Genomic DNA, 24672 nt, shown 5'->3' with positions numbered 1-24672 from the left:
GTAGCTTTTGGACTCTTTTAGCTGATTGTTTTGATTTCTAGTTTCTATTGACTGAAAGGTTGAGTCTCCCGGCTCTCATCAGCATATAACACTTTTATGAAGCTTCAACCAGCTTACTGTCAAACACAAAATCCCCGATAGCGAAAGCAGCTGGTGTAGGAAGTCAATCATCTATCAAGCTAGTTGGTGAACCAAACTGAGGCTTAAAGTCAAATTCAAATTCGACTTTCATTAATACCAGCAGACAATTTAGATTCTTTTAATCCCAGTCTTGCGAAATCATAGGACAATTTAAAATTCCCCTTTAAACTGACAACTTTGGTGCAACCGGTTTAATATATGATATATGAGGACAATGCACCTGAGAACCAGGGAATTGCTGAGATCATTTTCCGCGTAAAGTTCAGGTTTGTTGAACTAGGACCATATGATGAGAAATGGTGTCAAATAATTTAACCATGATAACTTCAGCTGAATTTCCTGTTGCACTTTACTATGAACATCATAGCACACCAAAAATGCAAAATAAAGAACATTTTAAAAAAAACAGAGACGCATGCTGGCAAAGGGGAGTCAATTAGGCAGATTAGGTCATTTCGATGTTAGGAAAGACTAGTTACACACACACAACAACTAAAGATGGGCAGATTGATGGACATGTGTCATTATAGCCACTGAGGAGCAAGGTGCACAGAAGCAAAGGATCCTGGGAAAGAGGAAATGGGGTTAACCTAGAACAGGGGATGCAAGGAGGGAAGGAGTGGCTGGTGGCCGCAGACACAGCTGGTTCCTGACAGCGGAAGCCCAGATGGAGGCCCAGGTCCTGTTGTCTGCTCCTGCTGCTATCACTGCAGCCAGTTGTACTGCCTGGCCTCCCCAGGGTAACATGCAGAAACACACACAAACTGTAACATACTGACACACACTTCTTCTTTGAGCTGCAGTGGCAGACAGGGCAGGAGGAGGGCTCAGATGAGAGCACAGCCCCTCAGCCAGAGCCACGAGACAAGCTGACCTGCCACTGACATACCCACACACACTCACACACACTCTGCTGGAAGGGAACGAAGAGAGACCGAGAACGCACCAGATAGGCGGAAAACAAGAAAGAAAGGTAGATGGACACACGAGATGTGCCAATTACATCTGAATTGGAGAGCAAAAGAGAATTGGAGCTGAAGACAAAGACTGTTACTGATGGCTATTGATATTAAAACGCACAGTTGTGTGCAGCCATGAAGCAAAGAAAAAGTACCAGAAGAATCCAGGAATAGTACAACAAGGATCACAGTCTTTAATTAAGAGGTGAAAGGAGGAAGAGGAAGCAACCACTGGCTGTTTCTTGTTTTTCTCTGTGTGGAGCTTTGACAACAGCTACGTCCTTGTCCTTGCATGGCAGTGGGTCATACAATGATCTACAGGGACCTCAAAGGCAAACTGGCTGGATGTTATGAGGAACAAAATGCATAGCCTCAATGACATATGGAGAAGAAGGTCAAGCAGGAAAGCCTTGTAGCATTTTGAAGCTCATAGAGTTGGTTTGCGTTCATTGTCCTTTGCTACACTGCTTGGATATTGTGCTGCACACGGACAGTGCGTCACCTAACCTTGTAGACCCTCACCTCGCAAAGGAATTGGAAAGAGGAGACCTTAGCCGTGGCGATTTGAAGCTCCGAACATGTCCGCCAAAGTCCATTTGGAGCGCCAGAAGAAGGCCGACCTGAGAGCGGGGTCTTCCTCTGCTCCAGCGTTTGGTCCACGTGTCCCCACGGTCACACTGGTGAGCCACAGAGAGCTGAGGGATAAACACACTGCCAACAGACTCCAGCCTGGAAGCCTTGATCTTAACCTGGCAACCAGAAGCTACTACAGATGCAGCGACGGTAAGAGCTTGTTATCTTTAAGGACCTGTTTTATGAAATCTTTTGGCAGTGTGTTACAGTGATGGGTGATGGAGGGTCCCGCAGCTGTCAGGTCTGCTCATTAAGTTGGAGTGATTGACGGATAATCAGTTTGTGTTGACTTAGCGCTGCATGCTGTAAGGGCAATGTGAGGTTTCTTCATCTTGCTATAGACCTGTTATTTAAAGATTGAAACAGAGGTTTCAAGGTTAGAATGACGTCAAATTGTACCATCTAAATTGGTTTCCTTCTCCAAAGCGATTATGTGTTAAATGTTCTCAGCTTTGTTTCTCAGTGCATTTACTGCATTCTGGACATTTTTACAAAACAAACTCACTTTTGAGATCAAATTGAATCATGAATCAGGATCAAGTTGGTTACCACGAGCAATTTTTCTCAACAGCATCCTCTTATTGTCACGCATTATGTTCTTCACATGAGCTGTCAAGCACAAATAAACTTGTCATTATTGTTAACAAGCCCAGTGGAGCACATTTGTCCCGTGGCACTGGAGAGGCAAAAAGGTTCTTGGAGCATTGGGTGGGTGGGGGGGTCTTCCTCTGGGCATCCTCATACAGCTGCAAGGAACAGACCTAGATTCTTGAGTTTCACTGTTCAGCTTCAATGGTTTCATACTAGACACATGCAGGTCATGAGGGTGCATCAGAGGGAATGAATGACAGAGAGAAAACCTACAGATGAGATGTATTTCCTGGATGAAATACATCCAGGAAAAAAGGAGAGAGAAGAAAAAACGTAATTGATTCTCAAAGCACTGAAAACACTGAAGTAGTGCCTTTAGGTAAAAAAAGAAAACCTTCACTTTATTCAGCAAAAGGTTCGGGGAAAGAGAGATGCATTAAGAATCAGACATTAAAGGCCCAATTTTATAGAGTATAAATATGTAGAAACTGTAAGCCAGAGCAAGGACTAATACCCAACGTAGTGAATTACCTGCAGCGCCTGCCGTCTCTTGGCAGTAATGAGCTTTGTGAACGTTGTAGCGATAAGACCTCTATAATTAGGCTTAGTCATAAGCATCCCCCTGTAATTCTGTGATAAAAACCCAGTAGAACTGTGGTGTCGGTGCTCCAGCCCATTCGTCTCTCTCTCGCACACACACACACAAATGCATAGACTGAGGAAATCAAAATGTGTCAATGTGAACTGTAGACACAGCTTTTTGTCTCAAGTAGTTAACCTGATATAACTGTGTGTGTGTGTGTGTGTGTGTGTTTGTCCGCCGATATGTTCACACTGTATGTAAAAGAGTCAGTAATGTGTGTGTTTGTGCGTGTGTGTGTGTGTCTGTGTGTGTTTGTGTGTGTGTGAGAGGTGTTGTGAGCTGCAGCATAGGCTTCCTGTGAGGGAGCAGATGTCGCAGAGCTCAGGCACAGCTGCGACGGGCGATAACCGTGGTGGCAAGAATATGTCGGCACGCTGGCTCTTCTCCCTGGGTCTTATCAGCCGCGCACAGCATACAGAGACACACACACACACACACACACACACTCACACACATACACACACAAACACACACTCATATAGACACTCTACAATAAGGAACTGCCACCCAGCACTAGCACACCCTCACAGCGAGCCCAGATATAGAGGGAGGAAGGCAATGAGAGAGATGGAGAGAGGAAGAAAAGGAGAAAGGACTAAATCAGGGGACTTTGAGGGAAAAGGTGCAGTGAATCCCTAACAAAGCCTTGGCTCATGTCTGCTGTATCATAGACTTTATAATTTTGTGCCAATCCTCTATCGGCTATGAATAGGCTATTCTTTACAGTTTTTTCTCACAAGTGGAGATAAAGTACACAACCGTCCTTAAAATTAATTTTAAGATGTAATTGATTTAGATATCACTGTCCTTTTCATCTTCACACTCTCTTATTTACAATCTCACAATTTTTCTTTTTATCTGATGCATTTTGTGAACTTGAAGTTTTGATGTATGTAGGTTTGTGTGAACTCACGTTTTTATGCTTCTTGACCCTTTTCATACCCTTTTCTGTGGGTTGGGTTGTCTTGCAGTTTGCTATGTCACCGTATCTCAGCTGTTAAGTCGATAAACAATGTTATCACAACCAGAATGACATTGCAAAAATTAGACACATTTTGTATGAAAATATTTACGGACATTTAACTTTTTCACCGAATCATTGCTGAACGATTGCCTCACTGTATCTCTACCACAGATAGACGCAAATACATGTGGCAGAGATCATTAAAAAATTTGAGAAAAGATATATGTTGATGATAAGGAATGGAAAAAAGTGAGAGGTCTGTGTGGGAGGAGAGGCAAGGTGGTGATGAGGTGTGTGTGTGTGTTTTTGTGTGTGTGTGTGTGTGTGTGTGAGAGAGAGAAGTTATCCTCTCTGTTTCCTCAGCACCAGCTTTGTGGTTTCTATGAGGAACAGATGTTCACAACTTGATACAGTGCCTCATCCCCCTCTACTCTCTATCTCCAGTGCCAGCACCACCAACTGTCTGCACACGCACAAACACGCACTCACACAAGCGCATATTCACATACTCACACATATGGTTTCTTGGGAAACACAGTCATATATAGCAGTGACTTTCTCATGTGAGTGTATGGGGGTGTATTCACCTGCATACTGAAGATTTTTTACTGCCTGTTTCGCCTCTCTCTCTGGCTGCATATCCTGTTCTTGAGTCAACACTTGATACAATCAGGTGTCGCTTCCTCTTTTGTCAGTTTGCACATCTGTCAGTCAGCTGTGACCCTGGCCACCACTCTAACTCAACCTGGCAGTCTGGCCAAAGAAAACACACAGATGCATGCACTTACTGTACCTGTATGCATGTAGAAGTTAAAGGCCACACACTCCTAGAAGTCCCCCTGCAGATAAACATGATCTAATCAAAGTGTCTCACACTTTTCACTTCCTATTGCCTGATTAGTCAGTAGAACAATGTAGGAATTTAGGCAAAATCAATCTGCAAGTATCTTTATTTTCTATATATCTAATGTTTTGCATGGCTTAGAAATGAATGGCCGTATCCTAATAAAATATATTCAATTCAAGTGAAATATGATTTCAGCATTTTTCAATACGTCAGTATTTGCAAACAAGAAAAAAGGATGAATTATCTGAAAAAGTACATGGAATAGGAAAAGAACAGGTCAGAACAGCCACAGTCATGCGTTGTGTATAGTGCTCTTATTAGAGTTGTTTTGTGGCAGAAAACAACCCTCAGCTATGTCAAAGGACATTATTGTATCCAAATTTTAAATTCACATCATGTCTGGATGATTCAAAGAACCCAACACTTTGCTGCTCGATTGCAAACAAAATGTCAGGGGGTCTATGGGTGCAATTTGTAAAAGCAGCATTCCAGCATATGTGCTTGAGTGGGTGGGTCAATGATCCGTTACACTGCGCCTATCGCAGATAGACTCTCTCTCTCTCTCTCTCTCTCTCTCTCTCTCTCTCTCTCTCTCTCTCTCTCTCTCTCTTTCTCTGTCTCATCCTCTTTCATAACATTATGGAGCAGCTTGAGGACATGCAAATATTAAGGATATTAACATAGAAAGTGAGAGAACAACATCCTCTTAAGCACATCAACGGAGGAAAGTCTGTGTGACTCAAAGGGAGATTTCTCAACACAAACCCAATCTTTTTTTCATCAGAATTTCTATCAGCTTAACATTTACAACTTTTGTTTCTGCTTTGACCAATTGAGATGTTCTCTCTCTCTCTCTCTCTCTCTCTCTCTCTCTCTCTCTCTCTCTCTCTCTCTCTCTCTCTCTCTCTATCTCTCTCCCTCCATGGCTGCCTGGAACCTACAATGGTGACTTTAATGGCAGCCCCATAAGAGTGTGGTCTGTTGAAAGTGCACGAGAGAGGAGAGGATAGGGGAAGAGAGAAGAGCGCAGGAACACAATGGGTCTAGCATTCCTTTCAGCCTTATCTCCTGTCAACACACTAGCCTGTGACTGCCGCTATAGGAACGGATTTACAATATGTGAGTGGAGGAAATGCTGCAAACTTCTCTCTTGCCTTTACTCTGACACACACACACACACACACACACACACACACACACACAGAAAGAGAGGGAGATAAATGGTCATTTCCATACCAGCACAATGACCAAACCTGGTTCTTCAACCATCCAGGAGATGCTGTCAACATAACAGAGTCCACAGCATGTGTTTGTGAGGTGACAGAGAGATAGTGGATCGAAAGAATGGGGGAAACAAAGCCGTTCTCGCCATTAAATGCCATCAAAGGGATTTCCAGTCGCAGTTTTATGGCGCTGAGGGTTCATCGAAGCGAGTTCCCACCTTGCGTGCGTGTGTTTCATTGTGCAGTTTATCAGGCCGGCCACATGGAGTGTCAGAGCTAACCCAGTGACCGCTCAACAAAAGGCCAAATTAAGAGGAGTGAGAGGCTGTCGAACAGGGAGGCTGACAGGTTGACTGACGCCGTTCCCGAGGAGAATAGCATCCTGTCAATCTTGGAGCTGTCACCTAGACAGGAATCCTTTCTTTGGATGCGACCCCCATCGCCAACCTTTCTGTCACTCAAGGCCACACACACACACACACACACACACACACACACACACACACACACACACACACACACACACACGCACACCTCTTCCCTTTTCAGTATTCTGCACGGGAAACAAATAAGCCACCTACAGTAACATCCTGAGACACACACACCCACACACACGCACGCGCACACACACACACACACACACACACACACACACACACACACACACACACACACACAATGCTGCATGTGTACAGAGCCCCCTAAGGCCATAACTCTGAAAGAGAGAAATATAGGAGTTTCATAAACACTCCATCCATCTCCTTGACAACAGTACTTCCAGCTACACAGACCCAGGTTGTTATGGCCTTTGCATCTGTTTATGGGTGTAATGCTAGTGGGTCTCACTGTGTGTGTGTGTGTGTGTGTGTGTGTGTGTGTGTGTGTGTGTGTGTGTGTGTGTGTGTAACCATGTTTACAGCTGCAGACTTACAGTAAATTGGCATATTGTCGTGTGAACTAAAACACTGCCACTGGACCTGAGGTTACCTGAAATTATTCCTTCACATGGGCCTGGGGGGGTTTGTTACACTGCAATCAAAGAGCTGTGGGGCTTCCCCCTGCTTGCTTGTTCACATTATTTAATCAGGGCTGGAGCAGTTTTTAAAAAGTCCTCCTGGCTCCATATAAAGGCAGCGTTTGTGTTGGGGGCTGGCGAGGCTGGTGAGACTGCAGTCGGGGCAGAACAGCTGTCTGTGTGTACTTTACAAGCTGGTCCTGTTTGTTCTGTAGACACAGGAGAGGTCAGAAGGGTGTCAGCTTTGTCTTCTGTCCCCCTCTACGGCTGTGTGCGTGTGTGTCTGTGTGTGTGTCCGTGTGTATGTGTGTGTGGGTGTATGTGTCCGGCAGAGGTAGAGAGAGGTCAGGTGGGTGAGGCAAAGGGAGTAACAACCAAGTGTGGACAGGTGGAGGATTCTCACTATGGGAACTAGAAGTACCTTTTTCTCAGTCTCTCTCTGAGTAATTATGTCTGCTTATCTGATATATTTGTGTATTTATTTATTGGTTGTTTAGATTCATAAACATTACTGTAAATGCACCAAAGTCAGTCAAAAGTGTATTTGTCATTTATAGCTGAAATGATTAGTCAATTTATAAATACGTTGATTGACAGAATTATTTTTCTAATATATGTCTAGGTCTTGAATGAAGTGCGAGAGTTTGCTGCTTTCTTCTGTTTTATAACATTGTATACCACTGGAAACGTTTGGTATTTTTCGAATATGTTTAGTTTTATGATTAATCAATTAATCCAACTATGATTTGCAGCCTAATTTACAATAGCCTTGACGAGATAGCCATTAAATAGGATATAAACATGCAGCAATATTTAAAATGTGAATATTAAAGTTATTAATATGTGCTATACACAGTGGGACAACTACTCATTATCAAAGCAACAAAGAAGCATACACACATAGTTATACAAAAGGAACAATATGGCAGTGATAATAATAATATTTAGTCTGTCCATCTTCACATCAATCCACCCAGCTAACGATGACAATACAACACAAAGACAACAATACACGTTACAAGTTATGCATTCACTGGCTCGTGTTCACATGCAGACAAATATATTATTTAGTTTTAGTTCAGTTCTTTGAAATCTGTTCTTGCATTTTTAAAGTAAATAAAGTCTGCAGTCTCGTGGACTCAACTGTGCTCTCCTTGTTGTCCTTGTCGTCCTGTTATGGGGAAACAGCGGCACCCACGGGCAGACAGCGGGACTCAGACAGTTGTCTTTCACTCATCTCTTGCTCTCTGATTTCGCCGCTGTGGTAGCATCGGAAATAATTAGTTTTAGGCTGCCCTCTTGAAGTCATACATGCACATAATTCATATTATTTATATTTATTTCAATGCATTGTGTCAATGTTTTCAATGCAATTTTAGCCAAGTGTAACCCATAATCACGGATTAATATGCGTTCATATCGTGTTGTAATATATTGCAATATATTAGCCTGCAATGGCATAATTGTGTTTCCAATATGGGATATTTGTAGGCTACAATTTGGATGAGCTTCAATTTAGAAAGGATTCCTGTACATAGCTGCCAGCTCGCGCCTCTGATGGAGAGAGAGAGAGAGAAAGAGAGAGAGAGAGAGAGAGAGAGAGAGAGAGAGAGAGAGAGAGAGAGAGCGAGAGGTTAGGAGCTCCAGATGGTGTTTAAACGCAGACAGAAGGCTACAGCGAGGACAGAGATAGGAGGAGGAGGAGAGAGCCGCGGTTACTGCGTACAGTGAGCTCGTGAGCTCCGTTCATCAGCGAAGACAAAACAAGTCTGTAAACCACCACAATTGTGAATTGACGGGGGAGAAAAAAAACAACCAGTCAATGATGTTCAGCTGACTGTGCGTGTTTTCTGCGGGAGAAGTGGTTCTCTTTCAAACAACCATCCGAAGACAGGTCGGCGGAGGATCGGCGCGTCGGCGGCGGAGGAGAAGGACCGCACAGAGAAGCGTGGTTGGAGAGTTGCCGCTCACGGGCTGTCAAGAAACGGTGTTGTTTTTCAGGAAAAAAGGGACCAGAATTTGATCGGATGTATAAGGACTTGCTCCTGACACCACGGACCGTGGCTGAACTAAAGAAGAGGGCTTTAAAGTTGTCACGCGAGGAATAACAGGCGCACCCTGCACACAACAGGATCCGCATCTTAATCATTTGCGGTTTCACACGGGAGACGCGAGGATTTGTGGACAAAGTAGAAACCCGGTTATACTTTTGGCTGCTCAATAACGATCAGAAAGCACGTTTTGGCATTTGAAACTGTATTTTTATGATTTTTTTCCTTCTTCTATGTGGGGTGGTTAAAAATGAGCAAGAGAGCGGATTTACATGACTGGGACAAGTTGTGATTTTTTTTCTTCTTTTTCACCACCGTCAACACAAGAAGCTGTTTGCTTTAAAACACACACACACACACAGTTCCTCCAAAACCAAAGACATCAATGTGCTTAAGGATCCAAGAGACTTGGCGAGAGAAATACCTCATCATTTTTTATACCTGGAAAGTCATAGCCCCGTTTGACCTCCCAAAGGAAAGTTACACATTTGTGTGTGTGTGTTAGACTGTGGCTTCTGTCTCTTTTTCCTCTCAATATTTAAAAAAACAAACAAAAAAGGAATAACAACTGAACTATCTAGCAACTATTCCTGCACTATCTAAGCCAAGGCTTTCTAATTTTTCCCAAATAATGAGGATTGAGATGATATAAAACCCGTTTTAGAAGCTATCTGATGTGGATGATCACCGCTACAAATACCTCAGCTTGACCTCGACCTTCACCAAGTAAGTACAACCTGCAAACTCAACTGTGTTGAATGGAAATATTTATTTTGTTATTGGTGTGAATTGTGTACCCGGTCTAAATGCACTAGGAACATTTGATACAATGGAAGGAGTGTTTCACATTCAAAGGCGTAGACGGCTGAAATATCTCAAGTTTAAACTCTCACATTTTGGTCAACATGATTGCAGCTGTTAGAACGGTGTGTTAATGTCAAGATGAAGACAAACCAGGCTACCGTTCATAGATCTATTTACTTTAAATGCCTTTTTGCTATATTTATCCTTTATTTCTGTAAATACATCTACTTTAATTTAATCATTTTACATAATATTGTGTCTTCAAAAGGTTTAAGATATACAGTATAGTAGAACATATTGCATCCTGTGTGAGTGAAAAAGCACATTTCTTATTATTATTTAATTGTTGCTTATAATATGGAAGGTATAGAGATCGGGACATGCAAACTGAAGAGCAGACTAGAATGGAAAGAAAAAAGCGAGTCTGATATTAGTTATTATATCATAATTATCATTACCAAGATATCCGCTTATCTCCTTTCATTGGCTTTTTTGTGTCTTGAGCAAAACGTGGTGAGAGAGCTGAGGCGGAGACAGAGACAGAGAGACTGAAGAGGGTTCATGAGTTGTTTGCGCATCAGTCTGTGCTGCACATCAAAGTGAAATCTTTGGTCTCTATGAATTATATGAATGGAGGCGATAGGTGTGAAGGGATACACTTAGACATTTACTCTGACCTGAACTCCATGGTGCCTCAGATTACAACCCCCACCTTTTGTAATGATACTGTGGTGCATCACCATGTGTCCACTTGTGTGTGAACAAAAAGAAGAGCAATCCTTTATGGAGAGTGCAGGGTGTTTTTATTACTGTACCAACTTGTGGAGACATTAAAGGAGGAGGTAGAGGAAGTGTTTAACAGGAGTACTACGGCAACCCAAGAAAATAAACACAACCGCAAGGGGATAGAAAAAGCTGAAATCAAGGTGGATAATATATAGTGAGCCTTTGTGACAGTAGGGACACTCCCTGAGAAGAAACAAGAAGAGAAAGGTTTCTACCCCCACTTGAACAGCCTCAGCAGCACGCTCCTCTGCCTGTGAGTGCAACAGTAAAACACTCAGGCCATTTTCTCTGCAGGACACGGCCCTGTATAATTGGCCCTGGTAAATATCTTCTGAATAATTGAACAGTTGATAATAGTCTTGAACAATAGATGGGAGGTTGCAGGGGTGAAACCGCAGTGCAGACACCCTGCCTGACCGCACATTATACCTCCATCACCACCAAGCGAGCGTCTCAGGCGCTCTCCTTCCAGCGCTGGCCGCCCCATCGCTCAGCTGGGCTCGGCCAGCCGCCTGCTAAGGCAGATGTCCCCACTTCATCATTAAATAGCTCTCTTAAAAGGCAGGCCATTCATTATGACCCCAGCCTGCCGAGTGTTTATTCAGTTCCCATCTACCTCAGGTGTATTGATGGGACGTCCTCTATTTCATATGCAGAAGGAAACATACCACAGGACTTTAAAAGAAACGGCAGCAGGCTAATTCACAGGCCAGTGGAGAGTCCGCATAAAGTCTGCTATGTATAATGACTAAAAGAAGCGATACATACTTCACTGCCATTTATTCACGGTGGGATTTCTCTTTCCTGTTTCATTATTCTATGATTCATTGCTGCTATTTCAGCCACATCATGTCTTGTGTTTTACCATCAAGGTATCAAAGGCCCAATCATGTTTGTATCCTTTCTAGCACGTGCAAATGTTAACTAGTGTATCAGGAGCTGGTGAAAGTCAGTGCTGTTCATCATCTCTGTGTGACGCGACTCGTTCGGTACCTTGACTTGATGCTCCAGGATCTTTGTGCTGCTTACGTGCTTACTGTGTTAGTGTGTGGGCTCATTGCGTGTGCTCGTTGTGTGCGTGTGTGGTAATTATTGGGATCTAAATGTGGGCAGTGCAGGTGAAACTGGCTGTCTCCTCATTAATGAGTAGAGCAGATGGCCTCTGGTGGGAGGGAGCTGCGAGCCCACAGCGAGCCAGTCAGGTGGTCACCACAACACAGACACCTGGGCCATCACAAACAAGACAAGCCAAGCGGTTGACACAAGCCGAAGACATCTGGCCTGTGTGTGTGTGTGTGTGTGTGTGTTTGTGTGTGTGTGTGTGTGTGTGTTTACGGGTCTGTGTATGCACGGCCCTCCTGAAAGTCAACCAACAGATATGGTTTTGTATCTGATATCAGGTGACCCCTTGACAAGGAGCAGTATCTAATCGTACAGATTAGATACTGCGTTAGTAGTTTAGAGTAGTTTACATTTTTTTGAAGCAGAACATTTATTTTCTTCTTTCTCTTCAGTCAATCACGAACAGATCCCCAAGTTAGAAACCATTGCTATACAGCTTCTCCTTTTACACCAGGGTGTTTTTATGATCTGGAAATGACACAAAGCTGCACAGTGTCAATGTGTACAGTGCAGCCTACTTATTTTTATGTTTGTTTGTTCATGTTATATTAAGTGGTGAGCCTAATCTCCGCCTCTAAAACTGTGTTATTGCACTTAGAGTGCACCAGATGCCTCAAAATAAGGTGGTTTGTCCCGCTCATATTTGTGCCTTTTGACATGTGCAAATATGTTTCATCCCTCAATTCGAAGTGTTGTTTGTGTTTCTTTACTCCACATTTTTATTTATTTGTGACTTCAATTTAAGAACCACTCGATGGGACTATCTTTTTCTAAGATTCGCTGATTGTAGGCAGTTGCACAGGTTTACTTCCAGGAACCTTAGCCTCTAATAGATAAAGATACTTAGAAAATAAGAGGGAAAATAAAAAATCCTCTGTTAAGCTTGTGTATCAGAGAACAAATAGCTCCAGAAAGATGAGAACCGCAGAGAGAGAGGGAGCCATAATTGTTGGTTATATTAGTCTTACCATTGACGCCCTTTGATTGTGTGTGTGTGTTCATGATAGGAGCACAAAAAGACTGTACACTGAATTAGGATGGTAGTTAAGGAGGAGACAGCGACTCGTTATGAAAGTTGTTTAACTTTTGTTAATTGTTCTTTGGTTTGTTCAGGATGACAAATGAATGGCAGCCTGGTGCAGAAACTCAGTGTACTTATTTCACAGTTAAAGTGAGTTTAATGAGACCAGTGTGTAAATGTGTGTAAATGTGTAATATGGGGGTAAGTAAGTAACTTAAGGCGTGATGAAGGGATGTTCCGGGCTTTGAATCTCTATGGTTTTACTGTTGTTTATGCTAATACACAGTTGGAAAGTGTGGTTCTGGCTGCCTCCTGCTCTGTCCTCTGTCCTGTGTGTGTGTGTGTGTGTTCTGGTCTGCCCTGGTCTGTTCCACATGTGTTTGACATTACTGTGACAAGGCTGCCCAGCCTCTCTGGGGAGATGGAGAATGTCAGAGACTAGAGCGAAGGAGCGAACAGCTTCCCAACATCTGATGGAATAAGAAACACACTCACTGGATGGCTGACCTGTTGACGCCACAGCGTGGGAGCAGAGCAGAGCAGAGGGTGGAGGACAAGTAAAACCCTAAGTGTGTGTGTGTGTGTGTGAAATATCACTCTTCCTCTCTTTTCCCCGTTCGCTTCCCGGCATGTCCCCATATCCTCTCAGATTCCCAAGAATAATATATAGCACACAAACAAATACACGCTCATCGTTTATTCTCTGCGAGGATGGTCACTACTCTGTTTTGCATCTACTGGAATGGTCTCCATCTTTTCTCCACATTTCCCTGTATGCAGCAATTATCCTCACTACCTTATCTGTGGCATTCAAGGATGAAAACTCACCATTTATTGCAGAGCATTTATGGAAATTATTTTTTGAATTGACTTCATTTTACTAAAATTAGTTCAGCACATACAGCACTGACAAATTGCACCCTCAATTATGCATTTGCAAAAGAGAGGCACATTTCCAGTGCTCAGCAATGCTCAATCATGAATACAAAAGGAAACAAATGTCACAACATTGATGAATTCACATGTAAAGCATAGCTGAATTGCCGGTATAGCTATAGGAAAAACAGGCACTTCCTCCTCCTCCCTTCCTTGTCTTGTGCCTATTGCACCTCCCGCTCTCCCTCCTCAACTTTCACTTCCTCACTGACCTCTGACCTTCTTTTGACCCTCCTCTCTGCCTTGTCCAATTCTCTCAGTGGTGCCTTCTCACCTCCCACCCCCTCTGCCTCACGGTAGGAAGTGTGTTCAAATCAGAGTCAGACAGAGGAAGCAGCTGTGCTAATCTACAGTAGCGCTGGTCTCAGTTTTAATCAAACCAAATGGACAGGCCAACAGAGAAAATAGGAAGTTCATATCGCCACCGCTACCTGATATAATGAATCCCTCCCTTTCCCTTTGCCCCACACCAAGGCCTTCATCACAGGCGTGGACCAAACAAGCACAAAGGAACACAGACTGAAGTTATTAAGGCCTCTCTGGACGACTGAGGAAATGCTCTAACACAGGAGCATGCATGCAGAGATTGGGAAGGAAGGCATGTCTCTGTCTCCGTGTACAGTATTTGTGAAATTATAAAAAGCCGTTATCTCCTGGAAACAGATCCTGTGGCACACAGATGGTTCCGTCTCTCTTCAAATGGGAGGCTGAGCAACAGAATGCCGTTGTGTTACCAGTTAGTTGTACAGACCTTAATCTCGGCTCCAGCCTTCCTTCCTCTGCCTCCCTGTCTCTCTCGACATACAAAACACACACACACACACACACACAGATAAAAGTATTGCCAGTGTGAAGTGCTTAGTAATTTCTCTAGGAAATGGACATTTTAGCATCTCAGAGGTATTTGAAGTGCAGAGAGAGGAAGGTCAGAGATTTACTTGATGTGTCAAAGAGTAGTGGTCACAGAGGAGCGAGTCTTCGCCTGGCATTTAAAGGAGCCTCTGCAGGGTGTCAGGGTTGTGTTTGATAGTTTCCACACTGTCTTTCAAGTGTCTAAAAAAATCCTCCCATTAGTAATGTGTCTGACCTCTGTGAGTTATAATTTAAGAGTAGTAATAATTTAGTCCCTGTCATTACACAAACTCCTCTCACAAACACATATATCATTAAAACAACATCATGTTATCGAACAGTAGTCTTGGAAGATCTGACCACGATTATATGCAGGTCTACTTGATTTGGTCAAAATTATAGAACTGCCACTAATTGACCTTATACTTAGTGGCAATGCCAATGCACAATTTGGGAATTAATTAAACTGTTCATACATATTCTAGTATAATTTCTCAAACTCCTTATGATCCATAAAGGGACAGTTCCTTTATAGTACCACTGTTTGCTGTCCACTTACTTTGACCATGACATGACAGCGGGTCATTCTAATTTGCCAATTAGCTTACATAATCAGCATGTTATTGGCACTGCAGTCACTCTCCTACTTCCACCGCTCGCTCTGTTTTTGTGGCGGCGTCCCGTAGTCGACTCGCGTCCCAGAGGAGTAGCTGGTATTTATTTCAGCAGCTTCCAGCATGAGCTGGCTGTAGGCTAAATGGAGAAACTGTCAAGCTTCTCTCTAACCTGTCACATGAATGCCTCCACCCCCCCCCCCCCCCCCCCCCCCCCGCCCCCCGCCCCGCCCCGCCCCGCCCATCCTCCTCCGCCACATTCTGTTTCCCACCGGTTTGTGTGTGTCAATGTGTGTGTGTATGTGTGAAACCTATGGGGTCCTGCAGGATAATACAGAACACCCTACCCATGCCTGGCTAATGTCAGGAGCTATTGTTACCATGCCTGCAGGCCAAATGAAGAGGTATGAGAGCGCTGGCAGACTTGGGAGCAGTTCAAGACAGTGTTGTCAGTGCTGACAGCTCCATAGTGACAGAGCAGACATTTAACACTGAATGAATTGAAATACATGACATCAAGCAGGAGAATGACTAATCTGCTGTTTGTGTTCCTATCTTAGCTGTAAGTGGCAGCTCAGTGTCAGGTTTTTAATGGTGCACAAAGCACATGAGCTATTGAGACTTGTGGAGAAAATAGGCATTCCGTTTAACACACACACACACACACACACACACACACACAGGGGGTTTGGGTTTATGGGTAGGAAGGACAGAGATGCTGCAGTTGCCGTGGTGTGTTGCCAGGGTCAAATCTAAGTCTTTTGTGCTCCATAAATCAGCAGGCAGCAGCGGTGACGTAAGAACAAACAGAGCTGCTCTCTGCTGCAGCTGGTTGGAAAGAGGGAGAAACAGGAGAGAGGAATACAGAGAGGGAAAGAGAGAGCAGGACAGCAGCTGTCAGGCCTCCATCGCACACCTGTCACACAGGAAGTGAGCTCCGGCCACCGTTTCCTGGATACACCTCCTCAAACACTGCTCCTGGAAGAAATGGAGGGAGGACATCTGCTGTGAGGGGGAGACAGACAGCCAGTGAGACTGATATACTAACAGATCAATAGAGACATTTGATAAGGATGAGGAATAAATGCCAAATATTAAGAGGTGAAAACCTCTAAAAATACTGAGTTTCCCATGCCTGTGTTGCTTTTCTCACATCAGCTGCCTTGTGGTCCTGTTTGCATGTAAGTGTGTGTCCAGATTGCACACAGTCAAGAGGATGTTTGTGTTATCGCAGAGCTCTACGACAGACAGGTCACTCTGAGGAGACTCCCACAAATACAATAAGCCCACATGCCCTAAACTGAACAGGGGGACATTCCCACGCTTGCTCTTTTCAACCACCCCACTCCAAACCCACCCGGCTCCCCCCTCCCCCTGTGACCAATATGATCTAATCCAGATGTAAAGTAGCAGCTCACAAGATGTACGTGTAACTTTTTTTTACATGGCTCCGCTCTTCTCAATTCCTCCTCCTCCTCTATGTTTGTGCGACCCCCAGCTTCTCTCACTTCTCAGCTCACAGTCTCCATGTCAAACTGATCAGAGCAGGAAGTGATATCACTCGTGGTCACAGCACTGCTGATGAGGCACTTGAAGCTCTTGTCTCCTGTTTTGCTTCTCCTCTCGGCCTCCAGAGTCGCTCTGTTGTCGCTGCTGTTGGTAGAAAACCTCCTCTTTGTTTGTCAGACTTGTCAGGCTGGGTCCTCAGGAGACCCCCCTTGCCCTATTCCCAGGCTGCCCTTCATGCTGCCTGTATGCAATTAACAGTGTAATTAAAAGCCTGATGAGCTAAGTGGTGCTGGGTGAGGCTGCAGGTGTTTGGATCGGGGAGCTCATTTATGTAAGTGCACTTATTGTAAACATCCTCCGACAGCAGATGACAGAGGCAGTTTTCAAATGTGTTTTACTCTTTTATTGCTATTCATTATACATGTGTTTATGGTTATTTTCAAATGTAATTCATTAAAAAAATAATCTTTCTCTCTCTTACTGTGAAAATCATCTGGGCCCCTGCATGCCATGTGTTGCAGGTAGATATGCAATGCTCAGTGGGAAGAAGGAAACAGGCAAAGTATAGTCAAAGTGTTACATAGTGAGCGGATAGTCAGTAATGGATGAAACACCAATCTCCGATCATGCAAAGTTTTAGACTCGTGCAGAGCTCTATTTCATACCTATACATCAACAGCGTACTGAATATTACAATGAATTATGTTATGTCTGATGGAGCCCACTAACGCATCTCATATAAAAGCGGAATGACGAAAGAAATTCTGATCTGATATCGAAACATGGCAGCCTGAGGCTAAGCTGTCAGCTGGCAAAATTAAGCACATGGCTGACAGGATGAGGAAAAGAAAGAAAGAAGTAGATGAGAGGGAACAATGGGGAGTTATCATTCAGAGCAGAGCCTACATGTAAGTCCTTCTCTCTGTTCGTGTCTGTCTTCTTTTCTGTCTCTCTGACCCATTCCCAGATGTACATGCACAGTCACCTCCTCATATAGTGCGAGTGTGTGTGTGTGTGTGTCCCCTCCTTGTCTCCCACTTCCTCCCCCATATCTCTCTCGCTCTGTGGCAGCTGTGCTGGTGATGGCTGTGTGCCCATGGTGCAAGCTGGCTGTGGGGTCCCAGGTGGCCCACATGACAGTTATTGATGTTCAGGTGTTCAACTCCTCTCACACAGAGACCCTGGAGCAACATGCACACACACACACACACACACACACACACTCAGAGATACAAGCAGAAGCACAATGCACATGCATGAGCTCCAAAGTAGTTGATATGCATACACAGAACAAAGAATATACACAATAAATAAAAGTAGTCATGCACTTGCACAATTCTGCATTTAAACTGTGTATTCCTCTTTTGCTGCCGAGGAAGAGTAAACAACATAGTCACAAGTACAACTGAGAACTCGTGCATACAGCTGCTGGGCTGTCTGGCGAGCAACAAGAATTACAGTTGTTAACGTGAGATGAAAACAACAAGCTAGTCACTGTGAAAATGTATGCCGTGTATTTGAGTCCTAGGGTCCAGTCTTTGTGACCACTTTCTGTGTGTATGTGTGGTGGGATAGCCAGTGCTGGTACCAGCGCCCAGTGCAGTCCTAACACACTCCAGATGTGTCTGGCTAGCCGGGGAGTTGTTCTTGGCTCGGCGGCCTCGGCTGAATGTCACAAATACTTTCCTTTATTTAGGAATGGCTCTTGGTTAGTGGCTGGAGAAAGGCGAGGATGGATGGATCATAGGGGGAGGATGGAGGGAGAGAAAAGAGGAGAGGTAGATGAAAAGAGCAAAATAAATGATTAGCAATGTAGAAGGAAAAGGGGGAGGAGGATGGGAGTGGGGGGGGGGGGGGGGAGATGTTGAAGGGCAGAAGATGGAGAGGGAGGAGAGAAGGAGGAACGGAGAGACGAGGGAGCGAGGCAGAAACAGCTCCAGTCTAGCATCTGGATTTTATTAGCAGCCGTTGGGAAAATCTGAAAAGGAAGTTTTTTCTCTGCAAGCACGTCGGCAGCAGTGATATGCTGCACATAACCACTTCACTGCCGACGAGAGGAGCCAGGCCCTCCCAAAGGAGAACAGATGGTTGCGAGAACTTCAATACAATTACATCAATAACAGCTTTCACAGATATAAGCACTGTATGACAGGATCCCTGCAGCTCAGAGAGACAGACGTACAAGTCCTCTACCCTTAGCCCTGGATAGATTGTCTTTAATCCATTCTCACTCCCTGCCTAACCTCAAGTTATCCTTTTTTTTCTGGCCAGTTTAGACATTTTAAAGTAAATGATGAAGCATTTGACTTGGAAAAACTGGTGACTTGTCAATGACTTGCTCATGGTGATCTGATCAAAGACAGGAGAGCTTTTGTCAGTGCTTATTAAGGAGAACCACCCCCCTCATCCAGTTTGTTTTTTTGTTCAACATGTTTGTTCAGCCGGCACTGCATGTGTACTATCACAGGGATTCTCAAGTAACATAGGGTGAAATATGTGTTTGTGTCCACAGCGTGAGCATATGCATTCAGCAAACCTGTGTGCATGTGTGCATACATCTGTGTATCTATTTGTGTGTGTGTGTGTGTGTGTGTGTGTGTGTGTGTGTACAGGCACTGCAGGCCTGTCTCCCACCCTGTCATTAGTGAAGGCTTTAAAGCCTCTGAACTCTAAATCAGCTCAAGATGAAGTGGAGTCTGGGATCTGTCTGCAGAAGCAGCCTGTGTGCTGACACGCAAATACACACACACACACACACACACACACACACACTCCCATCCTACCTGTGACATAGTTCCGACTTCACACATAACAAGGCATATGTAAGAAAAAATATTATTTTTTTTAAATGTAGATTGCTCTAGGTTAGAGGACGATGACTTATTGGGTGTATGCTACTGATGCCAGCAGTTCTTTTTCTTTTGATTGGCTTTTGGACTGGTACGAATGGAGGGTTCTGTAGGTCCTGTATCCCCAAGTCTTAGGTCTATGGCACTGGGCTACAATCCCCATGTTTTGATACGAAGGCCTGGTGGGAGGCTGGGGGCCAGGGGCTCAGGCTCTGTTTGTGTGGACTCCTCAGCGGCCTGATGGGGAACAGATGTGGGAAGGCAGGCGGCCGGGCAGCCAGCCAGAGCAGCTGGGAGAAATTAAAAACAACAGCATTCCTGGAGACATGGGGAATTACAGTGGGAGGGAAGGAGGGAGGGAGGGATGTAAGGAGCGAGAGACAGAGGGAGAGTTTTAGGGCAATGTGGTCACTGGTGAGAGTCTCTGTGGAGTACGAGAGATTGAATAGACAGGAGGGATTTAAGGGGACTGTTGTGCAGTGGTTAGCTAAAGCTAATAAGTTGCAGCTGTATTTCCAGTGAAAGCAAAAGCTCATTTGGACATACACGCAGATATGCATACAGTGAAAAAAAAGGACATATGCCAATGTGAAATGATAGCAAAATGTATCTGAGCAGCCTTCTAATGGCTTGTCATGACACGATGGTACTTATTTGTGTATGCCCTTGAGGGGTTTAATGGAGGCATATGTCCATGAATCTATAATGAGACCCCAAAAGAGCTTTAGAAAGTTAGACAAACCACTGTGCTGCATGTGTGCAGTAGTACAGTACAGGATCTGTGGTTGTGTGAGTCTCGCAGTGAATTGTGAATTGTTTCATCATGGCACAAGGGGAGCGTAGAAGACAATATTGTGCAATATTTAAGCCCTAATAACGTCAAACGTACAGACATACAGCTGTTCAGAAAGTCGGAGAAACAGAGACAGACAGCGGCCAAAAGGGAGGTAATAACTGTATCCTATTGTTTTATTTTGAGCCTTATATTCAATACTGATTGTTTGGGACAGATGGTATCTGTATCCTGAGCAGATCTATTCTCAGCTGTATTGATCCCAAAGTGGCTCCTCTCAGAGAGCCAGATAAAAACCTGTGGGGGGGAAATAGAGCAGCTTGCAGACAGCAGCATGAGCATGGTCCAGACCTGGAACTTTAACCACAGGTCTGTTTTACTTGGTGTGCCATCTCGCTCTCTCTCTCTCTCTCTCTCTCTCTCTCTCTCTCTCTCTCTCTCTCTCTCTCTCTCTCTCTCTCTCTCTCTCTCTCCTTTTCTACTTCTCTGGGTTTGAATGTTTCGTCCTTCAGGACACAGCACAATGGGAGCACAGATGGCCACAGATGGGGTTGCAGACCTAGCAGACTTCCTAATATATTAAAAGTGGAATCCAGAGCATGATGCGTATATGTGTGTGCCCTGTGCCTGTAGCTGGTCAGATTAAACAGCTGTCTATAATCCCACAGTGGGAGCCGACAGACAGACAGGACGGCCCCCTTATTCCTCTCCTCTCCTCTCCTCTCCTCTCCTCTCCTCTCCTCTCCTCTCCTCTCCTCTCCTCTCCTCTCCTCCGAGCTCTTGTTCATTTGAGTGCAACTTCAGAGTTCTCAATGTGGGTACAGTCCAGGAGTAGGATTGGTTATTATAATACATATAGTGATTTTTTTTTGTGTCAGATATATACTACATGTAAGTCCTTCAACGCACACTGCATACAGTGGAACCGTACATTTGATCAAAGAGGATGTTTACTGAAACATATGGCCGCCTTGCTACAGGAAGCAGCCAACCAAATTGGCAGCAGAGATAGCCTGTTTGTGTGTTTAGGGTTCTTTAGAAGAGAATGGCTGCATCTATTTATACCAGCCCTCCCCATCTGCCTCTATCTACAACCTTGTGTGTTTATGTTCAGTGCGTCTGGCATGGGGGAAACAGCCGAGTGCCCCTCGTGTTCTTGAGGATCACTGTGTCAATGGCCCTCGTACAGCACACTCCAGAGTGGCACTCTTTAAATACAGACACCAGCTGTTGAACGCGTCTCCATGAGCTCTCAGAAATAGGCTAACACCAAGGACTGAGGCCAACTGAGGCAGGAGTCTTGTGGAGGAAAACACTGGGTTCACAGTTGTCTCATGAGGAGTGAAATGACAAAACACATTATTTGAAAGTGATTTAACATGTTAGTTGGTGACTACAATACATTTGCAGCTGTAAAAGAGGTTGTGTAACATTGTTCAGATGTATGAAAGGCCTTTGGCTGTTTGATTTGGTATTGTTTTTGTTATTAGTAGCATAACAAGGAGTAATCACTGCCTATAATAACCTCTTTCCCTGTGTCTCATGACAGGGCCACCCTAGCAGGGAACTCTACTCTATCCTCAGAAGGATGTGAAATGTGAAATAAGGCTTTTGATTGGCTTTTGTTTGGGTTCCACGTTTGAGAGAACAGACCCAGTTATATCTTTAATCCTATAATACATTAGGAAAAAAAGAGAATTATTGAGAATCAATAAAGTCTACAATGCGGTTTGCATCTGCTTTGAACCCTGAAAAGGGTCTCCTGTCTTCACTCTTTTATTATGAATGCACGTGTTCACTAAACTTATTGGTGGTTTGTAGTAATAGTGCAAATACACACATTTATGTTCTAAGACATAAACTGTGCTGCATATTGATTCAATAGTTTTTCACTGTACAGTGCACATTTAGTGCATCCCCTGCCGGTTGCACACATGTACACATACTCTAAAACTATCTTCTCACAAGGCATCACACCTCTTAGCTCAGGTTTACATTACAGAAAGATATGGTTCCAGCAGCTGCAGTGACAGACGGACGCATAGATAAAAAGACAGTCAACACTCCACAGATAAAGCATTAAAAAACAGACCTGCTGATTATTTATTCACTACATATATATAAATATGCGTATGCAGTTGTGTAGCATGACAGCTTTTTTGGTGAAGGCCCTTTGCCACAAATACAGAGCGTAAAGCAACAGTCCTCACACACGTGTGGAACATCCACCGCGTCTCATGTTTTCTTCTCATGTCATTTGCCGTACCATCCATTCCCTTCACCCTCCACAGCCTGGCCTTGCCTTGTTTGGTGCTGGCAGGGTGGCTGGCAGAGGACAGCGAGGCTTCTGGTAGCAGGACGGAGCTCTGCTAAAAGTCCAGTGATGGACAGCAGCAGATCCAGCTGCACTTGTCACTGGCTGTCAAGCCGGCTGTCTGAACTAGGGGACAAGAGGGGACAGGCGGAGAGGAGTGAGGAGTGTGTGCATGTGAATATATGTGTGTGTGTCTGAGGTTGGAGGTTACAGTGCAGGGGCACTGATTGGGATGTCAGAGAAAGAGAGAGAGAGGGAAGAGATGGGGGAGGGGAGGCTCTCAGTCAGTAGCAGCTGAGCGAGTGAGCAGGTGTTACTGTATATCTCCCAGGCCCATGAATCTCCAACAAGAGAGAGACAATACAAGTTTGGATTCATTTCCACTCCCTGCATTGATTTGTTTGGTCTCTTATGGTTTCAGGAAACAATCGATGGTTCCCAGGTGAAAATGTCAGTGGTCTCCTCCTTAACCAGCTGTCTCCACTCTGAAAGTATGATGATCTTTCATTCTGGGGCTCCATCTTGATGACTGTCTTGTGTTCTTCTTCTTCTTTCAAATCACAGGTAGCAGAGTGCAGAAGGTTGGAACAATGCCAGATTCACCTGCGGATGTGAAAACCCAGCCCAGGTCCACCCCACCCACCATGCCTCCTCCACCCCCGGCTGTCAGCCAAGCAACCAATCGCAATGCTTCATTCACCCCGGCTACGAGTAAATCAAGTAAGGACCCTTTCTATTCCTTTAGTCCAAAATCTTAACCCGAAACTAATTAGCTGTACAAGACCCACAGTTTACATGCTGTGAGATTTATGTTTTCTTTGACTGGAAGTTGATCCTTTTGTGAGGCATCATGTCAGCAAGCAGTTAACCAGGCAGGTGTGAGAGAAACAGTGAGCTGCTCGGCGTACTGAACAGCCTCTTCATTTCACAGTAAGCACTGGAGAAGACAGCCATAGATATGTGAGCTGGGTTCATTGCAAATTCCCTACAGACCTGACATGGACATGTAGTCATATATTTTGTAATTTATAGGTCAAATACCATTTGGCCTCCAAATCAAAACTTTACAATAAATTAGGGCAACCAGTGGCCGAGAGGTTAAGATGCATCTAATACTAGCTTATCATACTTTTTTTGTAAATTTGTAACTATCTACTGCCACCTGCCCCAAAATTAGTAGTAATATGTAGTTTATCTTACAGCTTGATTTCACTAACGATGTGTCAGCATGTCGTTAAGACCTTCTACATGTTAAAATAAAAGGACTTACCGATCAGTCTGTTATACAATACACAACTAAATAAGCTTCTGCAACTTCAAGGCATCTACAATGGAATACACAGACACTTGTCCCTCAGAGCTCAACTGTCACGGACACTTCATATGCTTGTGTAAAGGGAGAGAAATCTCAAATATGTGTTGCAAGCATCTATTTGTGTGTGTGTGTGTGTGTGTTTGTCTTTTAGGGTGCAGAATGCCCTTGCTAGTGGGACAAGTGTGAGCGCATGTGCGAGTGCGGCTGTGGCATTGTGTGTGCATTCGTGTCCGCGTTGTTTACCAGCTGGTTGGGCGGCGTAGCAGTGTGTAGACTACTTTCTTCCCTATATAGCAATGACAGGCCATGTTGTTTCACCTGTTGTGGCGGGCGGTCAGCAGTGTAGCTCTCTGCTTGCACCTCTCTCTAAAACCAGAACAAAAGTGCTGCCTGTTGGGATCACATGGGTTAGTCCATATGTGTTCAGGCCCTCGACCCACAGCAAGCAAGAGCAGCAAGCACGCCTCAGAGGAACCACAGGAACTACTGAACAACTCAACTGTACATTGTTTTCAAGAGTGTGTACAAAGTGTAGTGTTACAGTACACAATGGCTAACTGAAGAGTCCTGGATACATTTTGAAAAGATAAAGTTACTGCAGCGGTTATTTAATTATAGTTTGGATGCCTTGCTGAGTGTAAGTGCCTGCATATGCCGCTATAATGAAAAACAATCCTTTAACTCAACATT

General features: G+C 44.3%; 1 protein-coding gene across 5 annotated transcripts in view; it reads left to right on the top strand.

The window, feature by feature from the left end:
- The first annotated feature begins 843 nt into the window (after positions 1–843).
- The window catches only part of cbfa2t3 (CBFA2/RUNX1 partner transcriptional co-repressor 3), a 40339-nt gene continuing 16510 nt past the window's right edge, over positions 844–24672 (top strand). For 3 of the 5 annotated variants that reach the window (XM_034558446.1, XM_034558419.1, XM_034558429.1), the window contains exons 1-2: positions 2473–3589; positions 23232–23387. In XM_034558446.1, coding sequence (XP_034414337.1) covers positions 3277–3589; positions 23232–23387 — 469 coding nt within the window. In that variant the 5' untranslated portion in view covers positions 2473–3276. Of the gene's footprint in view, positions 1884–2472; positions 3590–6885; positions 9794–23231; positions 23388–24672 lie in introns of those variants that run through there. The other 2 variants (XM_034558438.1, XM_034558455.1) reach the window with 2 other exon arrangements.

Source organism: Cyclopterus lumpus, chromosome 3, assembly GCF_009769545.1.
Source record: "Cyclopterus lumpus isolate fCycLum1 chromosome 3, fCycLum1.pri, whole genome shotgun sequence".
Lineage (NCBI taxonomy): Eukaryota > Metazoa > Chordata > Actinopteri > Perciformes > Cyclopteridae > Cyclopterus > Cyclopterus lumpus.
Note: the sequence above shows the minus strand (reverse complement) of the source record. Positions and strands in the feature narration are given on the sequence as shown.